General features: G+C 37.7%; 2 protein-coding genes across 2 annotated transcripts in view; both read right to left on the minus strand.

Annotated features, from left to right (window-relative positions):
- Nucleotides 1–6,935, minus strand: part of LOC136037847 (charged multivesicular body protein 6-A-like) — a 31,165-nt gene extending 24,230 nt beyond the window's left edge. Inside the window, exons 1-3 of the mRNA XM_065720691.1 lie at nucleotides 6,845–6,935; nucleotides 5,116–5,228; nucleotides 3,412–3,578 (exon numbers count right to left, since the gene is read on the minus strand). Of these exons, the coding sequence (XP_065576763.1) occupies nucleotides 3,412–3,578; nucleotides 5,116–5,228; nucleotides 6,845–6,935 (371 nt within the window). The remainder of the gene's footprint in view (nucleotides 1–3,411; nucleotides 3,579–5,115; nucleotides 5,229–6,844) is intronic.
- A 519-nt stretch (nucleotides 6,936–7,454) lies between these two features.
- Nucleotides 7,455–13,293, minus strand: part of LOC136037809 (N-fatty-acyl-amino acid synthase/hydrolase PM20D1-like) — a 53,022-nt gene continuing 47,183 nt past the window's right edge. Inside the window, exon 9 of the mRNA XM_065720642.1 lies at nucleotides 7,455–7,705. Coding sequence (XP_065576714.1) covers nucleotides 7,617–7,705 — 89 coding nt within the window. The 3' untranslated portion in view covers nucleotides 7,455–7,616. The remainder of the gene's footprint in view (nucleotides 7,706–13,293) is intronic.

Raw genomic sequence — 13,293 nt, forward strand, 5'->3', positions numbered from 1 at the left:
TTCAAGCAAGATGGCCAAGATTAAAATTTTACCAGAAAAAATATAGGCCTAGCCTTAAATATTTTCGATATTTGATTTTACTTTAACCAAATCTATCACATACCAGTGCCACAAATATCAAGTTGACGCGTGCTATCAATTTGAAATTCATTGCTTGCTTTTATGGCAATCAAACACTGCTAACGAACTGCAAGTATACAGCGAGTCACCCTAATAGTAACCGAAACTTAAGAAAAAAAACAAGATATTGATGACAATATACACATCAAAAGAATTGGCTTTATGCAAATTCCAAATATGTAAAAATTTTCGATTTTGATGTTCCTCATCAAAAGGTTGCATCCCGAGAAAATTTGCCATAATTTCGAAAAAAGGTAGAACACCCCTAAAAGTCAAAGAATCTTACTGAAAACCCTACCTTCAGAATCAGCATATCATAGAAGTCTATTGTAGAGGTTTTAAGCTCTTATCTACATAAATGCGGGATTATCTTTAAGAAAGATATCGGATGCAGTTTTATTGTTGTTTTTAATTTATTTATCCGGAGGTAATCGTATAAAACCAATAATCCTTGAAAATCAAAACAGGACCCATTCAACTCAAAAGCAAAAACTCTAGTACCTTTTATAACTGACCAAAAAGAATGGAGGGTAACTAGCCTCTTCCCATACTCCCTTTTTCCGAAAGACATCTGATAAGAATTTTAAGAAAGTCATTTGATTCAACGTAGTTTAAATGGTCCTATAGCTGTGCTTTCGAAGATTAAACGCCCCTTCAGTCTCTGGGGAAGAGTTGGAAACCACACAATATTTCATGGGGGAGGGATCAACCAGGAGAATTTTGTAGTGAGAGTGAGATTTTCATGGAGAATTTGATGTTTACGCTAAAATCTTAAAGCTCTTTAAAAATTACTTCTAATTCAAATTTAACAGCTCTTGTATTTGCTCGGTCTTTTTAAACAACTGTTGCAAAAAGCCAAACTGTAGCGTATAGAGTGAGTAGTGAGAAAAGGGATGTCCCCCCTCACGTACTGAGAAACTTCTGTTCGTTTTAAGCTTTAATAGTCCTTCGAATGTACCCTAGTATCCAATGTAGTATCCGAATGTAGCCAAGTCGCATATAATTCGTTTCAACCCTCTGAAGCGGAATATAGATATGCCTCTAGTCCCTTTCCCGATTGTGAACGAAATAAAAATCTTAGGAGTAACTTTCACTAGTGACTGTATTTTCATTGCTGCTCGTTTTAATTTAACCGTCCACAAGGCTAATGCAAGCCTTCAGACACATACCAAAATGAGGCGTTTTGGGTGTGATACTGAAAGTCTTCTCCATGCCTACATGTGTTATGTTCGCCCGTTGCTCGAGTACGCGTGCCCGGTGTGGGGTCCATCTGCTATCCGCACAGCGTACCTATTACGCGACATAGAGTGCGTCCAGAAAAGAGCAACAAGGATTATACTCCGAAACTGTGGCATACCCTATGATCAAGCCCTCGCTAAATTAAATTTATCACCACTTAAAGTCCGGCTTGAACACCTTATTCACCAATTTGGAAAATTTGTCCTAGCCAATAAGAGCCACCGATCACTACTACCCAAACCAGCCCCTCCCAATAGCCGAACTCGGTTACAAAATAAACTTGTACCCCCTAAAGTACGAACCAATCGATACGCCAACTCATTTGTGCCTTTCTTCACATCAGTTGTTAATGCTGACTTGTAGTGTGTGATTTTTGTTTAAATGTATGATTTTTGCAAAAAAACTGAATTTAGCTATGCTACGATAGTTTTTAAATATACCGATCTCTCTCTCTCTCTCTCTCTCTCTCTCTCTCTCTCTCTCTCTCTCTCTCTCTCTCTCTCTCTCTCTCTCTCTCTCTCTCTCTCTCTCTCTCTCTCTCTCCTCTTCTCTCTCTCTCTCTCTCTCTCTCTCTCTCTCATCCTTTTTAGCAGTGTAGTCATAGAATATAAGACTGAACCTCATTTTTTGTACAGCTTACTGTTTGAAATACAATCAGTCAGTCGGGCACCTAAAACAATCCTTAGGTATATTTCTTTGGGAAACACCTAACAAGTGCGTCTATATTTTTCGCAGCACCTATGCCTTATAATTATACTTGTGCACTGTAGCTTTCAATATTCTAACCATCACTCATAGACTCATCATCTTATTCTTCCCAACTTTTTGAACTTTGAAAAAACCCCCAAGACCTTTGCTTTTCTACTTTTAATATATTTACTGCACCCATCGTCTTTATTGATACTAGCTGTCCACTTGACCGATCTTCTCGTTACCCAACATCACCTCTTTACCTTAACATATTCCTTTTCTTAGGGACTTAATCTTCTTGATCTGAAAACATTAGAAAGACGGCTACATTTTCATGACTACAAGAGTGCAAAGCCACCATATGAGCTTGAACACAAAAGACAATATTCGTTTGTTAGGATTGTAAAGCATTAGCATTTGGGACTTTCATATTTAGAACAACTCATCTTTATTTATTTTTCATTTGCCTATTTCATTAATATAATTTCTCCAATATCAACACGTCTATATTATAAGGCTCCAAATTAAATATTTCCTTGAATTGTCGTGTCGACGTGTGCAGGCGTAAAAAATAAAGATAACTAGAAAGGCATTCATTGCTTTCTTGATTTTTTTTTTTTAAATGACTCGAAAAGAAAGTATAGTCTTCTATCGTGGAAGAAAAAACCAGTAGGGCTCCTAAAAAAATGATCATCTTTTTGAGTAAAACTCTTCTTTATTGTCCGTTGATGTTTAATTAACATCGAGTAGTTGCGGGCATTCAGACATGGTTTAATTGTAGAAAGGCTGAGATAGATAGTCCGAGTGGGTGAGCGGCAGAATATGGCATAAGCCCTTTTTAGGATTGTATAAAATGATTTCATTTCACTTGTTGAAAGATAAGTCCATCATTTATCCGTCCATGCGTCTTTCCTAGGGCAGAACTAAGGTAGATAGTCTTAGAACTAAGGGATGAAAGATTAGATTGATTTTGGGTTGACGCGTGACAGAAAATGTCCACTAGATGTATAGTCAAAATGAGGGGCTGAATTTACTTGAAATGACAGGTGAAAAAGCGTCCTAAGCCTAATGGGCTTGGCTACTTGTAGTCTAAAGGTGAAATACCGTGTCATAGGATTCACACATGACCAACAAGTCAGATGGACTCGCAGGCCAATGGTAATACATATAATGTTCTCCGCAATTGGTTAGATGGCGCGGGAAAACGACGGGAATAACTATGACTCTTATTGGACAAATACTTGCGTATTAGGCTGTGGAAAGGCCCGATCGCCTAGAGTCTAACGCAGGTTGACCAAGAATTTAGAGTTGACAAAGAACCGATAATTTGCCTGGAAGAACAGGCAAACAAGCGTCCAAAACCTAAGAGTGGGGCCACAGCTACCTGAAGTGTCAGGCAGGCAAGTGACCCGATTCATAAGCTCAGATAGTTGATCTAACAAAAATTTAGACACATCCCTGAAAGTTTCATTTTTCAAAAATAGCCCCTTTCCTTTGCCTGGAATGACAGGCAAACAAGCGTCCAAAACCTAAAAGTGGGGCCACAGCTACCTAGAGTGTCAGGCAGGCAAGTAACCCGATTCATAAGCAGAGGTAGTTGATCTAGCAAAAAATTCATTATATATTGATTGACCAATAAGTTACCTGACTTTGTACATCAATAAGCATCTAATGCTCAATAGGGGGGCCCGCCTGTTTGGATTGCCAGGCAAATGAACCAATTCACAAGCTCAGAAAGACATTGAGACATTGTATGCAAAGTTGCAATACTTGTTTTGCCTCTATTTATTTTTATAGTAAAAACCACTTTTATGCACTAATTGAAGGATTGAACTGCATTTTAAAACTTCATAGTTGAGGCACTATTGTATTTTACGTGTGCATTTTATTATATTTTAACCATATTTTTTTTTTTTGGGGGGGGGGGGGGTCTCAATCCTATTAACCATAAATACAAACTACAAGTAGAAACAACAGGGAGTTTTTTCTTAGGAGACTGAAACCTTAGCCCTAAATGAATATTTCAACCCTATATCAAAGGGCAGTCCTCAGCATAACAAATGAAAATATAAAGCAAATTAACATTAAAATACAACCATTAAAGATAAAATAAACGAAAAAGAACAGTCAAATCATTCCTACTTCAGGGAAGTAAAATTAGGACTGGTTATTATTATTTTTATGGTTGTATTTTTATGTGAGTTTATTTTATATTTTCTTCTCTTTTGCTGAAGACGGCCTTTGGATATAGGCTCAAAATATTATTAGGGTTAAGGTTCCATTGTCTTGAGAAAACAATTCCCTGTTTTTCCAGTTGTTGTTTGTATCTATGATAGAAAGCAGTGTGGCCTTCGTCTCTATTTAAACCTGTTAACCCCACCCCTGAATACGGCTTTGTAAAGCAGGCTATCCACTCGCTAGTTGTCTACATATTAGTTTCAATTGCACGGTGACATGGTACGCCAGAAATATTTTGAATATGAATTTACAAAAAAAAATCTGATAGAAAACTAAGCAGTTTCTTAGTCTTCATTTAGCCATCAGCGTGGTAACACCTTTTTTTTGGATTAAATTGAACTTGAAATTCCGTTCAAACCTCAATTAATTTAGTAACTTGTATTAATTAAGTACCATTCTTTTCTTTCAAAACAAAACTTGATACGGATTAAAAGTATTACGATCTACTGACCTAGATTCAGGTATTTAATTACATTTTGAACTAACATATATTGCATTTAAACTGGCTTCAACCATAGTTCGTACAATTCTGACTCCTATCTACGCAAAATTTCGTCTGAGGAAAATCGGGATGGCTTTTATTACTGCCCTGTTTTGAACTTCATTCAGCACATGTTGATAGTGCTGATAGTGGGCAATGTTAGTGCTGATAGTGCTGATAGGGGACAGGATAGCACCACAATTCTGAAACATGAAATAGAGTTTTTTGAATCCAAAGCTATTAATGAAGTGAAAAAACTAAAAATTTCTTTTCTGCTGCAGCTATACCTTGGCGCTAGGGATCAAATGCTAAGCCAATTATGTTTATGATATTATGGCTGTGCTTGCCCGCTGCTGCGCAGAGAGTATCGAAATGCCAACGTTTGTAACTATAACGCCATGTGAAGTTCCTGCTATTCTGGCATCAGCTTTGCAGCTCTCAATGCAATCATAAGCTTTGCCTAGATTAATTGAAACTGCTTAATAGCTCTATCGTTCCTAAAGCTGCTCTTACCCGCCCACCAAACCTGATACCACTAGACCCATCCCTGCCAAACCATCATTTGCCGTTGTCGTTAGAAACCCACGACCTAGACTCACTGATCCGCTCTAATGTAAGGATAAGCTCGATTCATTTGCTGGCCATGAGGGTGTTGTCTCGGTAAAACCTAACCCTAATAGAAAGCACTGGTTCGTGGCCACTCGTGATAAAAGTTCTGTAATATTTCTTGCCGCATCAGCCATGTCCAACTTATCGAATACTAGTGCTTAAGTCATAGATTGAACATCGCTTGGTATAGTGAGAAATGTCATTAGTGGCACTACTTTTGTCGATCTTTAAGCAGCAATCCTACAATTTGGGAAGGCTGCTTAAATTGTATCTTCACGTGCCTTTTGGCTTGAGTTTTTGGATTAGCTGCCCTTGATAATGCTCTTAACTATGGATTTTTTCTTAGATACGAATTATTTCGAGTCACTGTTACAAGAAATACCCAGGTTCTGTTTACGATGCCAAAGCACCAGACACATGGTAAACGATTGCCCGTTTGGCCCCTCTACAACAAAATGCAGGCTCCAATAACAATACAAAAGATAGGCCTTGCAATACTTTGTCTAAGTGTGCTAACTGCGGAAGATAATGTGTCATTTAGTTTGAGATGTTATGTGTATAAGAAAGCCATATCTAAAGTTACAAAATGACTTACGCTAACTTTTCATGTCTGAACATGAATGGTACGAAGGACAAATATCTCTTGCTAAATGAATTACTAGCTAGTGACACTATTTTTTCTGGAAGAGCATCTACTTACTAAGCCCAATATTTTCTATCTCAAGAGATCTCCCTCCCACTATTTATTCACCCATGAGGCAAGAAAAATGAAAGACTGCCCTTCAGGTGGTTTGGCAGATTTTTTCGACGGTGCAACTAGCCTTGTCTGATTCACTCTGATATTAACATCCTGACTATACAAAACAATAATATTACCTTGTGAACGTTTATCTTCCCTTTGATCACCACAATATTGCTTCTCTATCTGCATTTGCCAAGTGCTGCTCCAGTATTAAGTCATTCTCGAAAGTCTAGTCTCCAAGAATCTGAGTTGGATTCTTGTCGATGACTCGAACTGTGATTTGTATTAGCATTTAGACAAATCAGTTACATTGTTAGAATCGCTTCCCAATGGCTATCATATCGCAGTGAAAAACCGGGCCCTCACGTATATTCACAATGAAGGTTGACCCAAATCTAACCTGGATCACGTGATTTCATTTAGTGCTTTCTTGATCAGTTTTGTTGTTGACGTTGATAAAGAAAAAAATTGACGATGATCATCCAATTCTAAAGTGTTCCTTGCTATGCCCAATGATTAGTGCATCTTCTCCTTCAAAATCTAAGTAGTTCTATAGTTATAATTGGAAAGATACTAATGGCACTCTGTTCATAGCGACTGAAACTGCAATGCTATCTACCATTAAAGCACCATATCATTTACTGCAAGCTTCTGTCCTCACGAATTATAAACCCTAGAAAGTGGAAAAGAACCACTTTTTTTGTGTAAGCGTTTTGTTAACCTACGGTCAGTCACATGATTTTCCTTGATTTTAACGTCACATGTCACACTTGTACTGCAGAATAGACTTTGAAATGTATATTTTGCCAGACTCATCTCACAGTAAAGAAATAAGCTGTTCCAAGGCTCCACCTCTTCGTTTCAAAAAATTATGCCCTAATTTTCCCTTTGATTGGTCAAGCATAAAAATTACGCTTGGAAGTTGAACATTTCTCAACTTAACAAATTACGAGCGGGGTAAATCATTGCCATTGTAGTCACGCGTAATTTAGATTTTTTTCTACAATTATGACTGTAATACTTGGAACCTTCAGTTGTTCACATGAAAAGCTTTTTGGCAGTCATTTCTCCAGTGCTCCCTTTCGAAAAAAAATGAAAAAGTTCGAAGTTCAATAGGCAAAAGGGCCACAGAGAAGTGCAGTTCATATTTCACTTCAGGTCGTTACTAATGCTGTTAAAATACCACCTTTTCTACTTACTAGCCTTACAAGTGCCACTGCCGCTTATCTCTGCCACCAATAAATCATAGTAGCTATTACGCAAAATGGTTGCCCCACGCCCAAATTTAGTTCCGACTGAATACGAGTATTTACCCTAAATGAAACACATGAAAAATAGAATTTTTTTTTTATTAGTATACAATCTACAACTCATCTTTCTTTTTCAAAAATAAATGATAATCATCAGCGTTTAAAATAAACTTTAAGTAAAAATCAATCACTTTCTTGTAATCACGAACACCTAGTCTCTCGTCGTCACCATGTAAACCAGGCAAAGTTATCGGATCAACAAATGCGGGACTAATCTGTATAGTTTCTTCGTCAGCTTCACATAGTGTTTCAAATCTGTGTTTGCAGGTGAAATACCTAAAAAATTACAATATTTGCCAGCTGTAATAGAAACATATTTACACGGCAACATCTAACGTAGTATTGTTGATATTTGGATATAGACCTTGTCATATCTTTGATTACTTTTTTTTTGGATTCAGCCAAGGAGAACCAACTGGCAGGGGGGAGGGAGGGGGCTTTGTGGCATTAACCCTTGACTCCTGGATTTTCAAAAATGCTTTTTATTATCGTATTTCTGACGAATGAAGATTTCCTCCTTTTCTGTAGTTTGAACAATACCTGTTTGCATTTTTATGAAAAAAAGAAATAAGATTATTTGGTTATCTGAACAGACCGATGGAGAGGTAAATTCAGGCCATATGTTTCTAGGTTTTATATGAGCTATAGATAATATGAAGATTTGTCAGCAATTATTACAAATGGATATACAAACATGACATCCAGATCAAACCATAGTCACAGACCAAGATGTTTGGCCCACTTTTCAGAAATTAAAAATTCTTGATGACTTATTTTGATGACTATTGCTTTGATGTCAAACTTGGGTTCTCGCTAAAATTGGGCCTCCGGTGCCAGTCAGCAGTTTCGAGGTAGCAATTTACTAATTCCGGAACCCCAACGAGTCTAAAGTCGAGATAGTAGATTTCTAGTTACCATGCCGTAGGGGAGTGAAGAATAGAATAGATGCCGTTTTCTTTAGCAAAATAACCCGAATCACTGAAACTTCTGGGACAGCATCGGAGTTTGAAGTCGGGGTAGCGGCTTGATAATTCAGATACCCAAAAAAAGGTGGATCTCCCTTTATGGGGAGTATCACTTTGATTATTGCTAATATCATTAACTAAGGCTTCTAAAGTTTGACTTTTCAAAAATAAATACATGGATCAACATAATTTATCTGTAAGTACTGGAATAGTTAGATTATTGCTAAATGTAAGAAGTAAAGTTGGTTTCTAATTAAAAAAAAAGCGGTAAGCCACATCTAAATTTGTTTTTGTGTGTGGAAAACTGGGACGGAAAGCCAGTAGCCTGGATAGAATGGTAGAGGATGCTGGTATAGAATGCTAAGAATAGTAAACTGAATAATAGGAAACTGGAACTGCCGTTCCAGTTTCCTGATCTTTGGGTACGACACAAAAAGAAGCCAATAAATGGGCCAGCATACCAAAAAATGAGAAGTGAAGATGGTTTGTTCAATTTTCTGGGAGGTAAAGAGCCATTGCGAAATCAAATAGTCTCTTTGATAAAGAAAGCCAAAGCTCGCTATGGTCGTGAAACCATGCCCTCCCAATTACTTGCTTCAGACCCCAAAAAGTGGCACAACGCTGTGAAAAAAGTGGCCGGCCAAGCTTTTGACAGAAGTGTAAAGATCAGCAATGATGGTGGGTCCATAATCAGTGCAGAAGAAATTAGTGAATTCTTCACCAAGATCTGCACTACCTATCCAACTATTACGGCTCATGAAAAGTCCACCATACTTGAAAAATGCGAGCCTGAGAACAACATAATAGTCAGTGAGTTTGACATTTACACGGAATTACGGAAGATCAAACCGAATACATCTTCATACCCAGGTGAATTACCTGCCAAACTGCTACGTGAATATGCAGCCTTCATAGCATTACCACTGTCCAGTATCATTAACGAGTGTTTTGCTTCTGGCTATTTCCCGTCACAGTGGAAAAGGGTCTATATTAGAATTATTCCGAAAAAGCGTGCCCCTAGTGCATGCGACGATCTCCGCCCGATCTCACTTACACCTTGTTTGGCAAAAGTAACTGAGGCTTTTATACTCAAGTTTCTTCTGAAACAAATTCATGGGCGCATTGATAAATTCCAGTACGGTGGACTCCCCAAGTGTAGTACTACAATCTACCTAGTACGGATGTTTGACTGTGTCCTCCAATGGCTTAAAAAAAGGTAGCTATTTCGCCGACATTTGCGCAGTGGATTTCCGAAAGGCCTTTGACCTAATCCGCCACCTGACTGCAGGCGTGAATCTCCAGGAAATGGGGACCAAACGACGCACCCTTTGCCTTGTACTTGGCTTCTTAACTGGCCGAAAACAAAAATTCTTTGCACTCGACGAAAACGATTCGGATTCATCATGGTCAGATACTTCTTGCGGGGCCCCAACAAGGCACGAAATTAGCTGGAATAGTTTTCCTGGCTGTAATTAATTCCCTACTTAATCATCACGATGACCGTTACAAGTTTGTAGATGATCTGTCCATAGTGCTCGCTTACCTGGTCGAAAACACTATCATAACAAAGCAGTTTTCAGACGAGTTATTTGATCAGCTAAAGACCGAATGCTCAAGTTAACGTAGTTTCGTTAATGGTACGTTACCATTAACGTAGCCAAGTCGAAGATAATTCGTTTCAACCCTCTGAAGCAGAATATAGATATGCCTCTAGTCCCTTTCCCGATTATGAACGAAATAAAAATCTTAGGAGTAACTTTTACTAGTGACTGTAGTTTCAGTGCCCATATTAATTTAACCGTCCACAAGGCTAACGCAAGCCTTCAGACACTTACCAAAATGAGGCGTTTTGGGTGTGATACTGAAAGTCTTCTCCATGCCTACATGTGTTATGTTCGCCCGTTGCTCAAGTACGCGTGCCCGGTGTGGGGTCCATCTGCTATCCGCACAGCGTACCTATTACGCGACATAGATTGCGTCCAGAAAAGAGCAACAAGGATTATACTCCGAAACCGTGACAAACCCTATGATCAAGCCCTTGCTAAATTAAATTTATCTCCACTTAAAGTCCGGCTTGAACACCTTATTCAGCAATTTGGGAAATCCATCCTAGCCAATAAGAGCCACCGATCAATACTACCCGAACCAGCCCCTCCCAATAGCCGAACTCGGTTACAAAATAAACTTGTACCCCTAAAGTACGAACTAATCGTTACGCTAACTCATTTGTGCCTTTCTTCACATCAATTTTTAATGCTGAGTCGTAGTGTGTGATTTTTGTTTAAATGTATGATTTTTGTGAAAAAACTGAATTTAGCTATGCTACGATGGTTTTTCAATATACCGATCTCTCTCTCTCTCTCTCTCTCTCTCTCTCTCTCTCTCTCTCTCTCTCTCTCTCTCTCTCTCTCTCTCTCTCTCTCTCTAAGACTTCAATTTATTCTTACTAATTATTTTTTTTCCAAAGCCACTTCATATTGAAGGGGTGGTTTGCATGAACTTTGGAGGGGGCTCATTAGATTGGAAATCTAAAGTTCTAGTGTCCTTTATATGAGTCAAATGTGACAAAGATTTCCTTTTAACACTGAAAAGTAAAAATAAAATATAGTGAGATAGTATCTTTATATTACTTTTTAATGGATTATGAGCAAGCATTTAATTCAGCTGATAGAAGAGCTTTAGCAAAGTCCTGTCCTTTTATGGCATACCAAATAAATATATTAAAGTGATTGTTACGGAAATAACACTGCTGCTAATAAAGCAGGAAATGACATTAGAAACTGGTTTCGTATCCACTGAGGAGTTCATCAGGGTTACTTTCTATCCCCATTTATATTGTTCATTTTGATGGAATTTGTTCTAAGGAGCAGAGCAAAGGCAATGGGAGAACACGGATTAAAATGGGAAAGTAAAACTGTCTTAGACTTATATTATGCTGATGATTTAAGCATCTTATATATAAATGTTAGCCAAATGAATGAACTCTTAAAGGTTTTGCAAAATCAGGGTGCAAGAATGGGTCTGAAAAATTAATGTCAAGAAGAATAAGTCGCTAAGACTAGAATTAAGAGCAGATCCAAAGGTGATGTTGGGTAATGAGAAGATCGATCAAGTGGGCAGCTTCACTCATCTAGGCACCATTATTAGTTAAGACGGCGGGAACAGTGACGATGTTAAAAGTGGAATAGTCAAGACTCAGGGTGTTATTTCAAAGTTAAAAAAAGTTTGGAATAATGGGAGGATAAGTCTGGGAACGAAGATTATAATATTGCAAGCTACAGTGATGTCAGTACACAAGTATAACTTAGAAGCAAGAGTACTGCAAAAAACGGAGGAGGATTTGCTAGATATTTTCCATAGAAATCGCCTGCGGATTGTTTTGGGTACCCAACTGACTGATCAAACCCCAAAGAGTAAGCTGTGCGAAAAATATAGTTCAATGCCGCTTTCTAGGGCTATAATGCGAGAAAGGATGAGATGGCTAGAAAACGTTCTATAGATGAAGGATGGCAGATTACCAAAAATTGTCTTTGTCGGCCAACCGTCTAGCTCCAAACAAAAATTAGGTTGCCCCGAATGAGGTGAGAGAGTAACGTAAGGAAAGATTGAATGTTAGTCCTTCACTTACTTTCATATCACTAGAACATGCTGATATTTTTGTCCATTGTCCTTCTTTTGAAAAACAATATCACACTACTCAAAATACAGATAGTTTTCAATGAAACGAAAATGACCGGAGTATTAGTTCAATTTTTACTCGTTTTAAGATTTATTTATTCATTTGCGTCAGTATCCATTAACTTTATATTTGATATGGTCATTTATTTTATTTTCTGTTCGTTTTGGGTTTTATTTATTCTTTACTTGTAATTTCTGGTCATTTTGAGCTTAAATCATCATAGAACTTTATTTCTTTGGAATATGGCTCTTTATATAGTTTAACGTGAAAGATATCAGGAAAGATAAAGAATCTTCTAAAAACTCTCAGAAATGGTTGGATGAAGAGAGTTTCCTATTAGTTGAAGCCTGGAATGACAGAAAATTGGGAGACAGACAAGGCCGTGTATTCTGGGGAAGAGGCTCAGAGTTTGACCCCCCCCCCCAAAAAAAAAGAATTGTCCAAATCATAAGAACGTATAACAACAAAACGCATATTTTCAAATCTGTGAAGCTTTTTCAAGTTTAATGTGGTTTAATTTTAGGCTAATATAGACTGCTATCTGTCAACCAGTTTTCCTGAAGACATTTAATTTAGACAGACTCTTACGATTGTACCTCCCTGTGTAAGTAGTTGTTGAATTGTCAGCTGTTAAATAGGATCTAATCAGGTAACAATCCACTTTTCTTCCATACATTTAAGTCTTGAGGGATCTCAAGGTTTAGATATTATTTTTTTGTAAATTGGCATTTTTATTTGTTACCTGTGCCAATTATGGAGCCTCATAATTTAAATAGTTAGAGGTAAACGACAAAATAATGAGTTGTGTCCTCAAAAATTGCACCGCTCCCCCATATGACTTTATGTTTTAAAACTTGCAGGGAGGAGTGGAGGTAGCTTGTCAACGAATAAATATATTTTTCCGCCATATAAACATAAAATAACTATCATACCATCTAAACTACTGTACTGACCATCTTCGAGGATTGATCTTCTGAGCAGCAAGTAATTTTATAGGTGGTCTGTGTATACGACAACAGATACTATCATGTCATCTAAATTAACTTATTGATTTTCCTAAGCCCCACAATCTGCTATCCACAGTTTGAGAATTTGTAAATTTTAGTACTGCCCCGACTTGGAACCCACTCGGGGATTAAAACAGTATGAATATTAAAGAGTAGCGAAAATTTGGTTCAGAAATGGGGCAGATTACAGCGCGCGGAAAGGGAAGCTACTAA

This window comes from Artemia franciscana, chromosome 17 (assembly GCF_032884065.1).
Source record: "Artemia franciscana chromosome 17, ASM3288406v1, whole genome shotgun sequence".
Lineage (NCBI taxonomy): Eukaryota > Metazoa > Arthropoda > Branchiopoda > Anostraca > Artemiidae > Artemia > Artemia franciscana.